Source organism: Nematolebias whitei, chromosome 14 (genome assembly GCF_014905685.2).
Source record: "Nematolebias whitei isolate Nwh7 chromosome 14, NemWhi1, whole genome shotgun sequence".
Taxonomy (NCBI): domain Eukaryota; kingdom Metazoa; phylum Chordata; class Actinopteri; order Cyprinodontiformes; family Rivulidae; genus Nematolebias; species Nematolebias whitei.
This window is the reverse complement of record NC_056511.1, coordinates 7,072,592-7,089,673: the sequence shown is the minus strand read 5'-3', so window position 1 is coordinate 7,089,673 and position 17,082 is coordinate 7,072,592. Positions and strand designations below refer to the sequence as shown.

The following is a 17,082-nucleotide window of genomic DNA, read 5'->3' as shown; positions in this document are numbered from 1 at the left end:
AGTAAGGTTCTGTTAGCATGGTTCTGTTAGTAGCATGGTTCTGTTAGTAGCATGGTCCTGTTAGCAGTGGTTCTGTTAGCATTTAGCAACAATCTGTTGTTTCAATAATCCAGGCAGATCAATCTAACAAGGTTAAGTCAGGTCTTCTGGACAGATTCTTCTTTGTTGAAATGTTTTGTCTTTTCTCCAGAAGACTTCTTCAAGGTCAAGGTCAATGTTTCTTTCTCATTCGTACCACATGTGGTACATGTGGTGGAATGAAATTGTGTACTCAGGGTCCCTGTTACATCCAACAAAAGTATAAATTGTAAAGGAAAAACGGTAAGAAGATCTAAGACATGAACTAAGAAACACACTAAGCACTAGTAGTACAAAACAATGCGCTGAACAACAGTCAGTTGTTTCAGTCTGCGGAGCTGCAATAAACTCAGTCTTATAAGCAGCACCTTGTCATGGTGGATCAGCCCGTCTGCTGGTGACAGAACTGACGAAACGTTTCAACAAAGAAGAATCTGTCAGTTGTTAGTCGTCTTTAGTCCCAACTTCCAGCCAAACGGTGAGTTTCTACAAAAATGTGAACATTTTAACACATTTGAAACAAGTTTTTGAGATGGAAAAACAGAAAGTACACACACACAAACCGTTACACTGAAATTGGGCATTTTACAAAACTTACAATAATATGACAAATCATTGTGGAAATAATTCACAAGATTAATTAAAAAACTTTATTACAGTTGAAGCAAACAAAATTTGTTTTGCCTTTTAGCAGTCATAAATTGTTACCCAATGGACATTTGTAAATAAATAATCTTAACAGTTTATTAGAGTGTGTTTGTTTATTATTTATTATTAAATGTCCATAGCTTCACAGTCAGGACTCAGAGTTGACCGTTCAGGAGACGGAACACGAGTTCAGTGGCTTTTTTTGTCCTAACGTAAAACTACAACTAATGTTCAAAATTTCTTACAGAACTTTATTTTTATAATCTAATATATATATTTTAAACACTTAAAAGTTGTGTTTTCTTTCTTAAAGCGTAAAGTAGGTTTTGTGCCTCTATGTAAACATGAATGGTTTCTGTTTCTCCATCGTCTCACCAGAAGAACAAAATAATCCCAATCCAGACTAAAATCAACATATTTAGGTCAGGGGGTGAAAACATTGAGTGAAAATGTTAATTATTATATGTTGAAAAACATTTTTCTTTAACCAGGCAGATTCAAAGCTGAGGGAAGAAGAGAAACGAGCTTTAAGATATCTGGAGACGAGACGCGACTGTAACTCCGTACAAGCTGTGAGTAACATCTGTTACCGATTAGTACAAAGTACTTCAATGTTTGGTATTAAAGGCAACGTTTATGTATTTTGACTCAACTCCACACATTTACACATTACACTGCCTGGCCCAAAACAAAAGTCACCGCCTGGATTAAACTAAGCTGATGGTTAGGAGCCTGGATAATTACTGGACGAGTGATTCTGTTTCAGCAGCAACACGTTCTTTAACCCTAACTGATGCAGTGAGTGGATCATTTGTTTAACAGCCACGTGGAAAGACTTCCTGTGGTCGTGGAAACGATGATCTGTTTCAGCAAGGTCCAATTATTACCTGAAACGTACAGCCTGCGGGGGCAGTCTACGATCTGGGGTCCTGCAGTTGGTCTGGTCTAATTTCTAAGGTCAGCTGGCCAGGTTATTCCATCAATGGGTTTTTTTCTTCCCTCATGGCACGGCTGTGTTCCAGGGTGACGATGCCGGGATTCGTCAGGCTCAAATCGTGAAAGAGCGGTTCAGGATCACGAGACGTTTTCACACATGGACTGGTCCCCACAGAGTCCAGACCCCAGCGAGAACCTTTGGGATGGGCTGGAGAAGACTTGTCGCAGTGGTCTGAATCTTGTCATCAATACAAGATCTTGGTGAAAAATTAATGCAACTCTGGACAGGAAGAAATGTGACATTGCAGAAGCTCAATGCTACAGCGAATGTGAGCTGTAATCAAAGCTAACAACAAAATAGAGTCAGGCTTTTTTGGCCAGGCAGTGTAATATATACTGTATGTATAAACTGTAACTGTCGTTACTGCGTGAGCTGCATTTCCTTGTTTTCTCTCTTCAGTTGATGGAGTGTTGCGTCAATGCACTTGTAACATCCTTCAAGGAGACCATCTTAGCCGAGTGTCCAGGCATGATCAAACGAAATGAGACGGACAGTGAGTACAACATGAGTATGTTTGTAGTAAAGGCATCCCAGGAAATAGACGGGTCCAAAACCTGCATGTGTTCTCAAAGCGTTCGTGTCTCAACCTTTTCTGTGCCGCGACAATTCTTATACATAATGAAATAATAATAGAATAAATAATTAAAGTCTGAATCTTATTTTTCACACTTATATGAAGATGTGGAGTTTATTTATCTTTTATTTGTGTGTTTAGAACCTCGACAGTTAACTAATTTGACTTGTGAAAGTTTGTAAAGGAGAAATATCTTAAAATACGCCAAAAGACGGGTTTTGTTTTGCATGTTAAGTCAAAAACAATCGGAAAATAAATCTTCAGTTGCTCCATTCAGTCAACCTTTATTTATACAGGTAAGTCTCACTGAGTCACGAGGACTCATTTACAAGAGAGACCTGTTTTCGACAAAACCACAGATAAAGTACACACAACAACAAAACAGCCATAAAATGCATATAAAATAAACGTAAAGAAAAGTAGTGATATAAAACAAAGTCAAGCTACATTATGAAACGAGGTAAAAATACTAAAAACAGGAACATGTCTGCTTTGATTTTTGAATTGAATTGAACTTAACAACTGTCGAGAGCTTCAGATCTTTTTGCAAGGTGTTCCAGGAGCAGAGTAAGAAAAGGCCTTTTTCCCGAGTTCAGTCCGTATTGAGGGGACGCTGCAGGTAATGATGGCTTGAGAGCGCACGTTGTAGCAACCGTTTTAGCATGATAAACAACTGTGTCATCGGCATAGAAATGCAAGGATGCGTCGGGACTGTTCTGACCTAAGTTAATTATGTAGATTGTAAAGAGAGTGGTCCTAAGACTGAGCCTTGTGGTACACCATTATTGACAAATAACTATAAAAAGTACCATTGCGTTGAAGACATTGCTTTCGGACTGAGGTTTCGGTTTTAGTTTTAGCAGCTAAACGTGAGAAAGTAAAATATTAAATCCAAATGTTGCTTTTTAGTGACGAAAGCTTTTAAAATACTTTGATTTGTGACAGAACTTCTAAAAAAGTAAAACTCGTGTTTTTTACAGCTTCAACGTCTCTGAAGCTTTACTTAAAAAACAACAACACAGAAATGTTTTATTTTTATTATGACCCTGTTTTGGTTCATTAAATAAAATTTGAAAATGGACTCCTGACTGTGGCCTTCATTAAATAACTGGTAACTCTGTTTTTAACAGTGCGTTTATTTTCTTTAAGGTGGGAGTTAGAACAATAAAGTTATATTTTAGACCTGACATTATTACTGGAACCATTTTAGTTTATTAAAAAGAAACACAGCTCTTACTTTTTAATCATAATTTGGTCCAATAAATATTGAAGAAGTTCGTTTTCTCCACGTTTCTCTCGTTTCTCTCCATCACAGAGTTGCACCTGATGTTCTCGCTCATGGACAAAGTCCCCAGTGGCATCGAGCCCATGCTGAAGGACTTGGAGGAGCACATCATGAGCGCCGGGCTGGCTGACATGGTGGCTTCAGCAGAGACCATCACCTCTGTGAGCGTACAGCACCGTGCACAAGTTTTAAACCACGCCTAATTCCTTTATATGCTGAAGAGCCAGCTTTTCCTGTAATTGTTTCAAGTGATCTTGATCAGTAGTTCGTTGAGGTTTTTTATTTTTTTTAAATCTGTTGGTGTTTTTTAGGGTTTCGGCTATTTTTTGATTATTTACCGCCTAATCGTTGTACGTAAGCATGAAAGCAGTGTGTTTAAAACAAAGGAAGTGTAAACAAACTGTTTACAGCAGAAGACCTTAACAAAGGACACCGTCCAGTTGCCCTAGTTTATGTCAGGTTTTCAGCTAATCGTTCTTCAGCGGTTACCTCGGTGGTGCTAAGATGATGGTTTCTGTTTTTCAAACTTTGTTAGTTTATGACAAGCTGCTGCTAACAAAAAGTCTCACACTCTAGTGTAACGTTGTCTCTGTGGTGCTGACCCAGCGCTGAGTTCAGGAGCCTTTTTATGCCTGAATGACAACAAATGGTCTGAAAATGATCAAGTACTGGAGAGACAACTCGGGGAACAGCAGCCAAGGTTTAAACAAATAAAAACAAAGATTTTATGAACGTCTGAATACCGCTTTAAAAGATTACAACGTTTGTCTGCTTTGAAGGAAAATGTTTTAAAAAAATAAGCGATAACTCAGAACTTTCCAAGGTTTCAAGATCTTTTCCTAAACATGAAGAGGAAGAACTGAGTTTAGTTCCAACGTAAATCACATTTTGTTTATCACTGATTTGTAGAAGTTATTTTTGTGTATTTTAGGTCTCGGCTCCTCCGATCATTAACCTGTTAACTTTAACTGTGACCCACAACTAACCAGAGATTTTAAGTTTCTCACCTGATTTAAATCATCCAGATGTTTTTATTTTTTTTGCTTTAAGCAGTTCCTTTGACTGAAACGGTTTCTCTTGTTTTCACGGAGCGATGATTCTTTAGTTCGTCCTCAGGCCATTTGTTTTAAAATAATTTGAGTTTTTTCATTTTTTTAAATTTTATTAACGTCATTTTTGTCAATTCTCCCATTTAGATGTGAAGCACTGTCATTTTTTTGTCTGAGCAAGGTGCTGCATGAATAAACTTTTTAATAATAATAATAATAATACTTTATTTGTATAGCACCTTTCAAACAAATGTTAAAGTGCTTCACGTTAATCAATTAAAACATCATAAATGACATCAGAAACACAAAAGTATACCAAATCAATTCAAATAACAACGTAAAAAGAAAGAAATTCAGATATTAAAAGCCTTATTAAATAAGTAAGTTTTAACTAATGGTTTAAAAGAAGACAATGAAGAGGCCTGTCTAATATTTAAAGGAAGAGCATTCCACAAATTAAGAGCCCAACTTTACTGATTGTTGCATCATCACATACTTCGCTCATAAAAATATAATAAAACTGATAAAGGCTTTAAAAACAGCAAAGCAGAAATTTCACTAAATAAACCCAAAATATTTGAACCTGTTTGTATTAAACTCCTTTGTCAGGTGGGATTAATCAGTTCCGTTGGCAGATTAATTGTTTTTAATCTGAATTATGAACGTGTTGATGCATCGTCTCGCTGCTCCTTGTTGCAGGATTCAGAAAAGTACGTGGAGCAGCTGCTCACGCTGTTCAACCGCTTCAGTCGGCTCGTTAAAGAGGCCTTTCAGGACGACCCCCGCTTCCTGACCGCCAGAGACAAAGTGAGGTCGAGTTTCACTCCCGTGTCCGTGTTAAACGTTAAAACGTGACGATGAATTCATTTTACTCCTTTCTTCCTGCAGGCGTATAAAGCCGTGGTGAACGATGCGACCATTTTTAAATTAGAGCTTCCGCTGAAACAGAAGGGGTGAGGAACGTCCCCGTGTTTGTAGTTGGCTTTGGTCGTGAACGACAGAAGCATCTTTATGTTTTTCATTCGAATGTTTCACAGGGTGGGAATGAAAACTCAGCCAGAGTCCAAGTGTCCAGAGCTGCTGGCCAACTACTGCGACATGCTGCTGAGGAAGACTCCGCTCAGTAAGAAGCTCACCTCCGAGGAGATCGAGGCCAAGCTCAAGGAAGTGGTAAGATTGTTTTTAGGCATTCACTGTTTCCCATCAGGGGTTTGCAACCTTTGCCATTAAAAGAGCCATTTTTTCCTCTTTACTAATCGCAATGTCCGGAGCCGCTAAACTGCTACATCTGTGTACGGTCAACTGGTGGCCCGCGGACCACTGGTTTGTTGGAGATGGCTTTTCTGGCCAGTAGGGGTGATGTTATAAAACGTAAAATGTCTGACTACTATTATTTATTGATATTTTTTACATTTTAATACAAAAGAAAAGACCAGATTCATAAAAGAAAGAAAACGTATATATGATTTTTTACAAATTTATAAAAATTTAAACTGAACTCTGCAGGATGATATGAGTTCTCTTAATTGTTGAAGAATTAAGTATTAAAGCATAAAGTTAAAGACGGTATGAAATTAGGTCTGTTGGATATCCAATTACCGTATTTTTCAGCCTATAAGTTGCAGGTTTTTTGCATAATTTACACGCCCTGTGACTTATAGACCAAAGTGACATATTTATGGATTTTTTTCCCATATTCATAAACCATTTTTTGGCTGAGATATGATCACTTTCATTCATTCGGACTGAAAAAGAAAAAAATAAAGAACAGTACCACGTTCAGCCACTTGATGGCAGCAGAGTAGTAATGGGCATATGGCATTCTGTTGTATCATGTAATAGGTAAACGTGGCTATAATGACAAATTCAAAAAAGTTCAAGACAAAAACAACTGGACTTTATTAATTATATTTTACTTAATACTTTATTGTTTTTTCTTGAACTTTTTAGAATTTACTATGTCCTGGATGACTGAGAATCTTCACCATCTATCATTGACTCAATCGGCCTGCCATAGTCTCCCCACCTTCATTCTGCTTGTTGCTTGGAACCGTCAAAACAGCTGCACCGCCCCGGCGAAATGCAGCTGATTTGACCATTAAAGTGCATTTTTTTAAGCAAATGTTGGACTGAGACACACCTTTGCTATAATTTCGAGCAAACAAATAATTGTTTAGGTGCTTTTCTTGTTAAGTTTCGATTAAACGAGTAGCGTTCCTCTCCTTTTTTTTCCCCTCTCTGTAAGCGCTCTCCTGGGAGCGGCTCAGCAGCGCAACTATTTTTGAAATGCAGCTGATTTGACCGTCAAAGTGCATTTATTAAACAAACGTTAGATTGAGACACACATTTACTATAATTTCAAGCAAACAAATAATTGTTTTTAAGTGTTAATCTTGTTAAATTCTTGTTAAAGTCCTCCCGTGCATGCTCCAGTGGCCACCATTTGGCAGCCCATCGGTTTTTGGCACAACACCGGCCCACATTTCCGGGTTGTCAGCGGTGACGCGTAACAAACACGACGCGTACGGCGAAGCGACATATTTATGGATTTTTCCACTTTATTAGACAAATATGAACTGATGCGACTTATAGAGCGAAGTGACGTGTACGGCGGAAAATACGGTACATTTTCAACGAAAAATAAATACTTTAGTTTAGTTTGACTTTGTTTTTTTGTGTTTTATTCTTAGTGTCATCAAAGTTATTCACATTCCTTCTCAGCAGCTTCTCTTAAAGATATTCCAACACATTCTGGTGGTTTTGAGAGAAAGATCACGCTGTGAGACTGGAAGTTGACTTAAAGTGGCTAACAAAGTACTAGCATGATGCAGTCTACATGTTTTTACGCCGTTTATTTGTACTATTCTTCACATATTTGAAAATGACAGGACATCTGCTAAAACTAGCCATTTTCATTGTTTGCAATAATTGAAATAAAATTCCGTTTTATTTTAGTTTTGGTCAAAGCCTCAAAGAGCCGCATGTGGCCCCAGAGACGCAGGTTGCAGACCCCTCCCATAGGTCACTTGCGTTGGCAGGGTGCTCATCTTTTCTGTGATTTTTGTCTGGGGGGGGTGTCAGCCTGAGGGAAACGGAGCACTACCTCTGTAGTTGGTTAGCTAACACGTCTGTATCGCTCACCGCTAGCTTAGCGCTACGGCAGTGCCATCAGTAGTCGACGGGAGTGGGGGGGAGTTCAGTAGGCAGGGTGCTCATTATGTTGACAGAGCGGGGCGCCCTCCTTGGAGAATGGTAGGGGAAACACTGCTAATAATTGTTGTTTTATTCAGGCTTCTTAGCTATTTTAAAAATTATATTTGTCTTTATTGTATCCCAGGTAAAAAAGAAAATTACAGTATTTGTTTCCAGATCTACATTTTACCATGAATGAACAACAATAAACAATTACTGTTGGACATTTTCAGCAAAATAAATTTTCCAACATTAAAAATAAAGGAAATAAAAAACAAATGCTCCGAACTTCTAAAACCCTGCTCAGAATTCACAGTCGGTCATTATTCATCTGTAAAACATGGCTGAAAGCTTTGAGCATGGTGAAATATTAATGAAACAATATAAATAAACAGTAAATAGGATGCTGCCACAAGGCTTTTAACAAACACAAGGAAGCGTCGACACATTAACTCTGTTTTCACGCTGCCGGTACTCTGTAGAAATCGTTCAACTCCGTGTTTCTTCTCTCAGTTTGAGATCTTTCAGTCAAAGTTTGCAGCTGGAGCCTCAGCATCGTTTCAGGGGAAACATCTTTTAAAATAAGAAATAAGAGACGAAACAGATCAAAGGAACTGAACACTTTTCATCAAAGAAATGTTTGCACAGCTTCAGCGCTCCCTATCCACCTCACTGTGGTGTGATTTAAAAAAATCTGCGTTCTTATTGTATAAATTCACATTTTTGCAGCCTGTGAGTACTTTCATTTTGACCACATTGCTTGTGAAAAGGTTTGGACACCGCCGACATGAAACCTGACTTGTGGTGCGCAGAGTTTGTTCTGAGCACGAAACTCTTCAACAAACCAAAACTGTGCCTGAATTATAAAGTGGTTTATTTAGAAAACAGGCTTTATCTCCTTTAATAATAGCTAATTATCTTTGTGCAGCTTTTAGTGTTGAAGTATGTGCAGAACAAAGACGTGTTCATGCGCTACCACAAGGCCCACCTGACCCGGCGCCTCATCCTGGACATCTCAGCCGACAGCGAGATCGAGGAGAACATGGTGGAGTGGCTCAGGGTACGAACCGCACCAAGCGCTTTCATTTCACACTTCAATGAATTACGACGTGACGTCAGAGGCAACCCACAAAACTCACAAACACCAAAACGAGTCACTCGAGTGATTTAATGCACAATAATTTAAAAATGGTTGCAGAGTTCAACATCTTTTTTGATTTCCGAAACTTAATTAGCTACAGAAAACGCGTCTTAATTTGTTTTTACAGGAAGTAGGCATGCCAGCTGATTACGTCAACAAGTTGGCCCGAATGTTCCAAGACATCAAAGTGTCCGAGGACCTCAACCAGTCTTTTAAAGAAATGCACAAACACAACAAGCTGGCTTTACCAGGTAACATCTGCACCACGCCAACAGCTGCAGGCGGTCAAACTCTCCTCGTGCATTTAATATTTCCAACAGCTGCTTCTTTAACATTTAATTGAATGTATGACAGTGACATGAATAAATATTAATTTCTTCCACACGTGGAAGTTTCAGTAATTTATCCAAAACTGAAAACCAGCAGGATGTTTTATCCTTAATTAGAGTTTTTCTACTTCAGGTTACGCTGCAATGACAACTAATTAGCCTGAAGGGGGCGCTAAACAGCTGTTGAATTGGATCAGCTGAAAAGACCCTTTTTGCCTCTTTAGCTGGTTAATAAACAAGTATTCTTACTACAATATTTTTTATTGTACATAAAGCAGAAATCTCACTGATCCGTTCTAGAAAAAGATATTGTTGTTGTTCCGTCTGGGTTTTATCCGAGTGTCGTGCGAAACAGCCCAGTAGAATCGAGCATTTAGCTCTGCGGTGTCATAAAAACTACATATGAAGAGAGACTTCTGCACGTGCAAGTAATAATAAAGACAATCAAGGTGGTGAAAGGTTTTTGACAAAGTTTATATTTATTTGACCGTCTGCTGTCTCTTGGCCAGGTCGTCATTATAAATGAGAATTGGTTCTCGGTTGACTTACCTGCTAAAATGAACGTTGTTATTGTTTTTATTATTAAACGGCAGGTGCAGAATGACGTGTACGTCTCTGTTAATGGGACAGAAAACAGCTCAGACTTGTGCTAAACTTCAAATGATAGTTTAACCTCACCTGCTGGGCGCAACTTCTTTACCCAGTAATTGCTGTTGAACTTTGTTGGAATTAAATGATGGGAAGTTGTTTAAACCGACTTTCTTGTTGCCACTTGCTCAAGGGCCTAGAGGGGGGCAGAGCTCAGGGGCCAGACATCCAGCCATTAAAATCATTATTTAAATAAACCAAAGTTTACAATGATCTGTTACCTTTTAAATTGCTTTATTTCTTTGAATCATAAATGCAATAAACAGAACCCCATGTGTTTTTTTTAATGAAGTGGGCTGTATTGAAGTTGCTCGTGAGCTGGAAAATGGCCCTGGAGTGACTTCAGTGGTACTCCCCAGTAAAGATACTACAACTTGATGAGTTCAGCTTCAGGATTATTTGTGACTTTCTTGCCAGTCCTGTGAGTTCAACAGATGCATCGTTACTTCAGACTCTGCGTCGCTAAACTATTTTTACCACATCAGTTTCTCCGTTAGTGTTTGCGCCCTCCATTAATGCTCTTTGAATTTCATCAGAAAGCAGCGACCGGAAGCACTGTTGGCCTCTGGGCCATGTAGTTCTTTTGACTTACGTTACAGTGTAGGCTTGTTGGAGGGGAAAAATAAACTACAAAAAGGCGGCGCCTGTCCGTTTTTTTACTTTTTTTGTGTTGTTTTTTGTCCTATTGGTTGGTTCCCGCTCCGTTAAGTTTTTATCCAGGACCGTCCCAATCATGTGAGTGATATTAAAGTTGACAATCGTATGTCGTGAACACTCTTATGTTGAAAACCCGTGAACGAGCGAGTCCACAAAAGTTGAACCACGAAGTAGGGGGACTACTGTTTATCAAATTTCCTAAGAATAAATAATTGTAATTTTCTTCTGTTTACCTTCCTGAGTGGATTGTTGTATCTAATCGGCGTTACCAGTTGTTTAATTTACATTTTAAATTATAATTTAATAAGGCGGCACACGTCTGTCTGTTATTTATATTCCAACTTCTTTTAAAATGTGTTTTTATGCAACGTGTTTGTGTTGAGCTGAGTTCTAGCTGTTTGCTCCCCTGCAGCCGACTCTGTCAACATAAAGATCCTGAACGCAGGAGCGTGGTCGAGGAGCAGCGAGAAGGTGTTCGTCTCTCTTCCCACGGAGCTCGAGGATTTGATCCCCGAGGTGGAAGATTTCTACAAGAAGAATCACAGCGGCAGGAAGCTCCACTGGCACCACCTCATGTCCAACGGCATCGTGAGTTTAACACGTGAGAACTGAGACGGACTCGCACGTTCTGCAGCGAATCCACCGTCAGGACAAAACGTTCCAGCTCAACGCCAATTTTATTCGAGAAGATATCTGAACTAAAATGTATCTTCCAGGTTTATTTTTGATCTTTGTTAGATGTGACGAGTATTGTCACCATCTTAAAGATAAAATCAACTAGAGAAATTGCATTTCCTCCAAAAATGCAGTGTGAATGCTTATTGCTAAAGTATTTGCTCAAAAACAGCTGAAATGAGCTAAAAACATGCTGAAATGTAGCTGAAAAAGCAGAACAAGTCCAAGTTGGCAGAAGAAAGCAGAAACAACATGTATTTGCTGAATTAGGTTTAAATAAGGAAAAATTGGAACAAAAATTAATAAATTAGCTAAAAAAGCTGAAATTAGCAAAGAAAATAGCTGAAAAGGCAGAAAGAAGCTTAAACCACCATAAGGAAGGTGGAAGGAGCTGAAATGAGCTCAATGTGGAATTAGCTGAAAAAACTACATTTAGCACAAAATGGCTAAATAGTAGCTGAAATAGCAGAAAAAGCTGAAATGAGCATATAAATAGCTGAAATTAGCTTAAAGAATTAAATTAGGCTGAAAGGAGCAGAAATTACCACAAAACCTTGAATTTATCTGAAAACAGCTGCAATTGGCTAAAAATGCTAAAAAGCTAGCTGAAAAGTTAGAAAAAGCTTAAATTAGCAGAACAAAGCAGAAAGAACATGTTTGCCTAATTAGGCTGAAAGAAGCAGAAATTAGCACAAAAAATGGGAAATTATCTGAAAAAATAAAATTAGCTAATAAAACCAGCTAAATAGTAGCTAAAATGGCAGAAAAAGCTGAAATTTGCAGAAATCAGCTGAAAGGGAGTTGAAATTGGCAGAAAGGAACACAAAAATGTTGTTAGCCAAAATAATCTGAAAGAAGCACAAAACAGCTGAAAGTACAGCTGAAATTAACTGAAAGTAGCTGAAAAAAGTTTAAATTTGCACAAGGAAGCTGAAAGAAGCTGAAGCAGAATAAAATGTGAACGGAGCTGTAAAATGCTGTAAACAGATCGAAAGCGTTGAAGGATGTAAAATGAGCTCACTTCATTTCCTATGAGGAAAAAATGGCAGAAAAGGCTAAATATTTCAAAAAGCTAAAGTTGCACCAATACTAAAAGTCATAGCTCCCTTCTCCTGAACGAGCTGAGCGTTTTGATTTATGATTAGTTGAAATGGCACAAAAATTGCTAACGAGAAAGATGCAGAAAAATGCACAGAATAAAAATGGATCACAACAGTGTGAATGCTTCATGAACATTCACTCGGTTAACAGAACGCTCACCTGCGGCTTCTGGGTGTGAATGAGCTGAAATTTTACTTGGCCGATTAAAAAAATCTCTTTGCCGTGATATTCATCTAAAACACAGAGACACCGTTAGACATGTTGGTTTTATGTTCACAGAACTTAAAAATGAGGCGGTTTTGTTTGCTCAGAAACCTAAAACTTGTAGTAAATTCATTATCAAAATATTTTGTAATTTATTTATTTATTTTTTGCTTTTATTTAATAGGTTTAGTTCTCAGGATGGAATTTTAAATCCAACCTCTGTGATTGTTGAAGTTTTATTTAGAGCGAACATTTATGCTTTTAAATAGTATATTTAAAAACGACACCTTGGTGCACGTCCATCTGTGACACTTTTAAATTTGGTAAGTTGTTGAAAGGAAACAAAAAGTTAAATTTCTGCAGATAACCTTTAAGAATGAGGTGGGGCAGTACGACCTGGAGGTGACCACGTTCCAGCTGGCCGTGCTGTTCGCCTGGAACCAGCGGCCGAGGGAACGGATCAGCTTTGAAAACCTCAAGTTAGCCTCCGAGCTACCGGACGCCGAGCTGCGACGCACCCTCTGGGTAAACACGACTGGAAACAAAACACTTTCTGTCTCTGGAGTTTATTACTGAGCAAAGGTTTATTTTATGAAGCTCCAGCTCTTGTAAATGTCTCATTCCTGCTCCTCTGTGCTCCCAGTCTTTGGTGGCGTTCCCCAAACTGAAGCGGCAAGTGCTGCTGTACGACCCGCTCGTGTCCTCGCCCAAAGACTTCGCAGAAGGAACGTTATTCTACGTCAACCAGGAGTTTTCTCTCATGTAAGAGCCGTGCAGTTATAATGTTCCGTGTGACTGACAGAGTTTTAACGTCTGGTCGAGGCTTCGTACTTAACTCTGCCGGTTTTATCTTTAACTCTGTTTGAGTTAATGAATATAAAGCATCGGCGGTGCAGATCAGGCCTAAGCATAACCCTAAAATCCAAAACTTCATTAATGTCTGGACAGGAGGCTAAAACGTAGAAAATACAGCAACGTTCCTTGAGTGATCGCTTGTCGCTCGCGTCCTTTGCTTATACAATCTGTTAGTGCTCCAAGTATGTTTCGGGGATGACCTTCAGCTACTACCACACCTAATTGTAGCCTAAAAACTGTCAAATTGACCGAGTTGTAGCCATTTTTGTGTTTGCTAAGCTGTGGGAGCCGTCTTAAATCAAGCTGACTCCAAAGGTTGAGCTGTTTCAGTTCAGTTTATTTCTACAGCACCAAATCACAACAAAGTTGTCTCAGGACACTGAACAGAAACATTCACATACAAAGAAAAGCCATTCAGTAAAGTTCTCTATCTAAGGAAGCAGCAGACTCGTTGAATCTTCACTTCATCGCAGTCTCCCATCCTGAGCAAGCACAGAGGCAACAGTGGAAAGGAAAAACTCTCGTGAGGAAGAAACCTCCAGCAGAACCAGGCTCGGGACAAGCGGCCATCTGCTTCAACCGGCTCGAGTTCGAGAGGACAGGAAGGAGAAACAAACACAGAATGGCAGGTGCAGGTGCAGGTGCAGGTGCAGGTGCAGGTGCAGGTATACCCCCTGTAGGAAGAAAGGCAAAAACACATGTCAAGGATATAAATAATTACAAAAACAAACAGGTAGAGTAAGTAAAGACAGCAGCAGAGTGAGGAAATGTGGTCAGTTTGTCCTCCAGCAGTCTAAGCCTATAGCAGCATAACTAAGGGATAGCTCAGGAAACCCAAGCCGACCCTAACTAGGATTTATCAAAAAGGAAAGGCCTAATCTTAGAAGTAGACAGTGTTTGGGGGGTAACATCTAGGTCGTCACAATAACAAATTTTGCTGGGCGATTAATTGTCTCAGAAATTATTGGAATAAATGGTAATATTGTTTGAAATTTGACAATAATTAATAATTATTGTCAAATTTAAGAAGAAGTGTTTAATTTGTTTTGTGTGTAGTACCTTTTTTCGACCACCGGATGGCAGTATAAGACTGTTTGAACCGAAGGGTGGATAGTGAGGGAGCGAGCAGCGTGTCTCTTTAAGGAAAATGGGAGGGAGGCCCCTTGACGTGACATGGGCTGTCTCTCCTTCCTGTTTTTCCATTCTCAAAATGGCAGGCACTTTGTGATTTGAGCTCTTTAGCATAGCATTTTTCACACAAAATTTCTAATAAAAATATCAGTAAACAAGTTCTCAGCTTCTTTTTGCAAAGGAAAACAACTTTTTAGACGAAGGAACGGGTTTTAACCGTGAATTTTGGAGCTTCGACGAGATGAAGGTTTTTTTCGCCGAGGTCGGCCTGTTAGCTTAGCTCGTAGCTTAGCTGCTTTTAACGATCCAAAAACGTGATTTTAGATCGTTAAAATGTATTTTAAAGAGAAATGAGAGAGGGAGGGGTCAGCAAAGAGCACCGGAGTTGAGCCTTTTGTCATCCAGTGTCTTCAGTATAAAGAGAGAGACAAAGAAACGATAAAGCAGATGAATGAAAATGAGGTCAATAATTTTTATTTATCATGCGATGAATTGATTTATTGTTTATCGCGACAGGCCTAGTAACATCTTTCCCCAGAACCTTGTTTAGTTCCTGGTTTCTGACGTACAAACGAAACATATATTCGTGATGAGATCTTCTAAGATGTTAGAATCTGAAAAAGGTTCTGCAGACAAAAAAAAAAAATCACACGCAAGCTTTGTACGTTGTATCTTGTGCTGAACGGGTTAAAACCGCTTCACGATGATTTAATTAATTTCAGTTTCAATTCAATTCAGTTTATTTATATAGTGCCAAGGCACTGAACAGAAACATTCATATACATAAAATTTGCTTACTAACATTATCTGAGGAGTCAGCAGATTGCATTCATGTACACAGCATGTCTAGGACTCACGTTTATCTGCTGTGCATTTACATTTCATATCTACAAACTACTCATCAGAAGCTAAAATATATATTTTTTAATCTTATGTTTAGATTTTTGTCCCAGTTCTGTTTTGTCATACAACGTAATAAAACAGTCAAAATAAAAATAAATTATTTGATACCTTTTTTTTTTCCCACGTGTCGTCAGTTTGAAGCGTACAGCCACAAACCGATCCTTTAATGTCCAACTTTACAGAAAAAACTCAAAGGTGCAGAAAAGGGGGAAGATTAACCTGATCGGTCGGCTGCAGCTCACCACGGAGCGAATGAGAGAGGAGGAGAACGAAGGCATCGTTCAGCTCAGGATCCTAAGAACGCAGGTGAGAGAACATGAACTCCCAGCATGCACCTCTTCTCTCCCTGTGCGGTTGAACAGCAGCTGACGGTTCTCTGCTGTAACCTTCAGGAGGCCATCATCCAGATCATGAAGATGAGGAAGCGCATCAACAACGCCCAGCTGCAGACGGAGCTGGTGGAGATCCTGAAGAACATGTTTTTACCACAGAAGAAGATGATCAAGGAGCAGATCGAGTGGCTGATAGACCACAAGTACATAAAGCGGGATGAGACCGATATAAACACCTTCATCTACATGGCGTAGCACACGACGATGACTCGTGCTAACGTCAGTGGATCCAGCCTGAAGGACACTAGACACTAGAATATTCCAGGCCTCCCGTCCTCTACTGAGAAGTAAAAAAATCCAATCTTGTGCAGGGAGAAATTAATCAAGACTGAGACTTATTTAAAACAAAACTTCCTGCCTTAAACTTGTACAAAGATTTAAAACGGTTGATATCACAGCAGCAGTGGAGTCTGCACCAAGCGGTGGGAGCCGTTTTTAAGTGGGGGGGGGGGTCTTCTTTGCTGCCTGGATGAGGTTATTAAATGTCCACGGTCTGTTTCTGACGTCGCTCTGCGTCTCGTCGGCCACCACTACACTCCTGCTCAGTGCTTGCACAAGTCCGAAAGGCGTGCTGACAGGAAGCACCGAGGAAACACCTACAGCCCGAATCGAACCCAGAACACTCGAACTGAACGCTGCCGTCTTTCCTCGGAGGCGATGCTGCTAAAACCCACCTGCTTGGAGTTATCATGGGGGTCCTGACGCAGCTGGGACTCCGCTGTCACAGTGAAAGTGATCAAACACTTCAATCTGGACATTGATGTCTAAAAAAAAAACACTTCGCAAACCACGAACACTGAACCAAACGGGTCCAGCTCTGATCCCATCGAGCTTCTGTCCGCAGGTAAACGTGAGGATGTGGGGTCACTTAGCACAATTCTGTAATCAGAACCCCCCCGCTCCACCTGGCCAGCTGAAGAGTCCCAGGGACAGAGGTGGACCTGGAGTCTGAGAGGTCAGCTGGTGTTTGGACCAGGCCTCTCGTCTCCGGTGAGAGGAGGCAGAGGTCAGTATTACACAATACTACAAGGTTGTGAGAGTAATGTGAGATGTGAATAATGGAATGAATAAATAAACAGCACCTTATTATGAAACTACGTACGCGCTGGTCTTTCCTTACAGCACAGTTATTATTTAAGGATTTTTTTCCCCATTATTATTTTTCTGCGTTAATTAAACAAGAGTTTGAAAACCTCGATCGAAAACTCTGCCTCCAAGGATTA

At 39.6% G+C, this 17,082-nt stretch overlaps 1 protein-coding gene across 1 annotated transcript in view; it reads left to right on the top strand.

Moving 5' to 3' along the window:
- The window catches only part of LOC119419890 (cullin-5), a 23,737-nt gene extending 7,202 nt beyond the window's left edge, over positions 1-16,535 (top strand). The window contains exons 7-19 of the mRNA XM_037687256.1: positions 1,218-1,298; positions 2,123-2,216; positions 3,613-3,743; positions 5,331-5,438; positions 5,520-5,584; positions 5,669-5,801; positions 8,752-8,883; positions 9,092-9,215; positions 11,011-11,186; positions 12,942-13,103; positions 13,222-13,340; positions 15,650-15,773; positions 15,860-16,535. Coding sequence (XP_037543184.1) covers positions 1,218-1,298; positions 2,123-2,216; positions 3,613-3,743; positions 5,331-5,438; positions 5,520-5,584; positions 5,669-5,801; positions 8,752-8,883; positions 9,092-9,215; positions 11,011-11,186; positions 12,942-13,103; positions 13,222-13,340; positions 15,650-15,773; positions 15,860-16,054 — 1,644 coding nt within the window. The 3' untranslated portion in view covers positions 16,055-16,535. The remainder of the gene's footprint in view (positions 1-1,217; positions 1,299-2,122; positions 2,217-3,612; positions 3,744-5,330; positions 5,439-5,519; positions 5,585-5,668; positions 5,802-8,751; positions 8,884-9,091; positions 9,216-11,010; positions 11,187-12,941; positions 13,104-13,221; positions 13,341-15,649; positions 15,774-15,859) is intronic.
- The last annotated feature ends 547 nt before the right edge of the window (positions 16,536-17,082 follow it).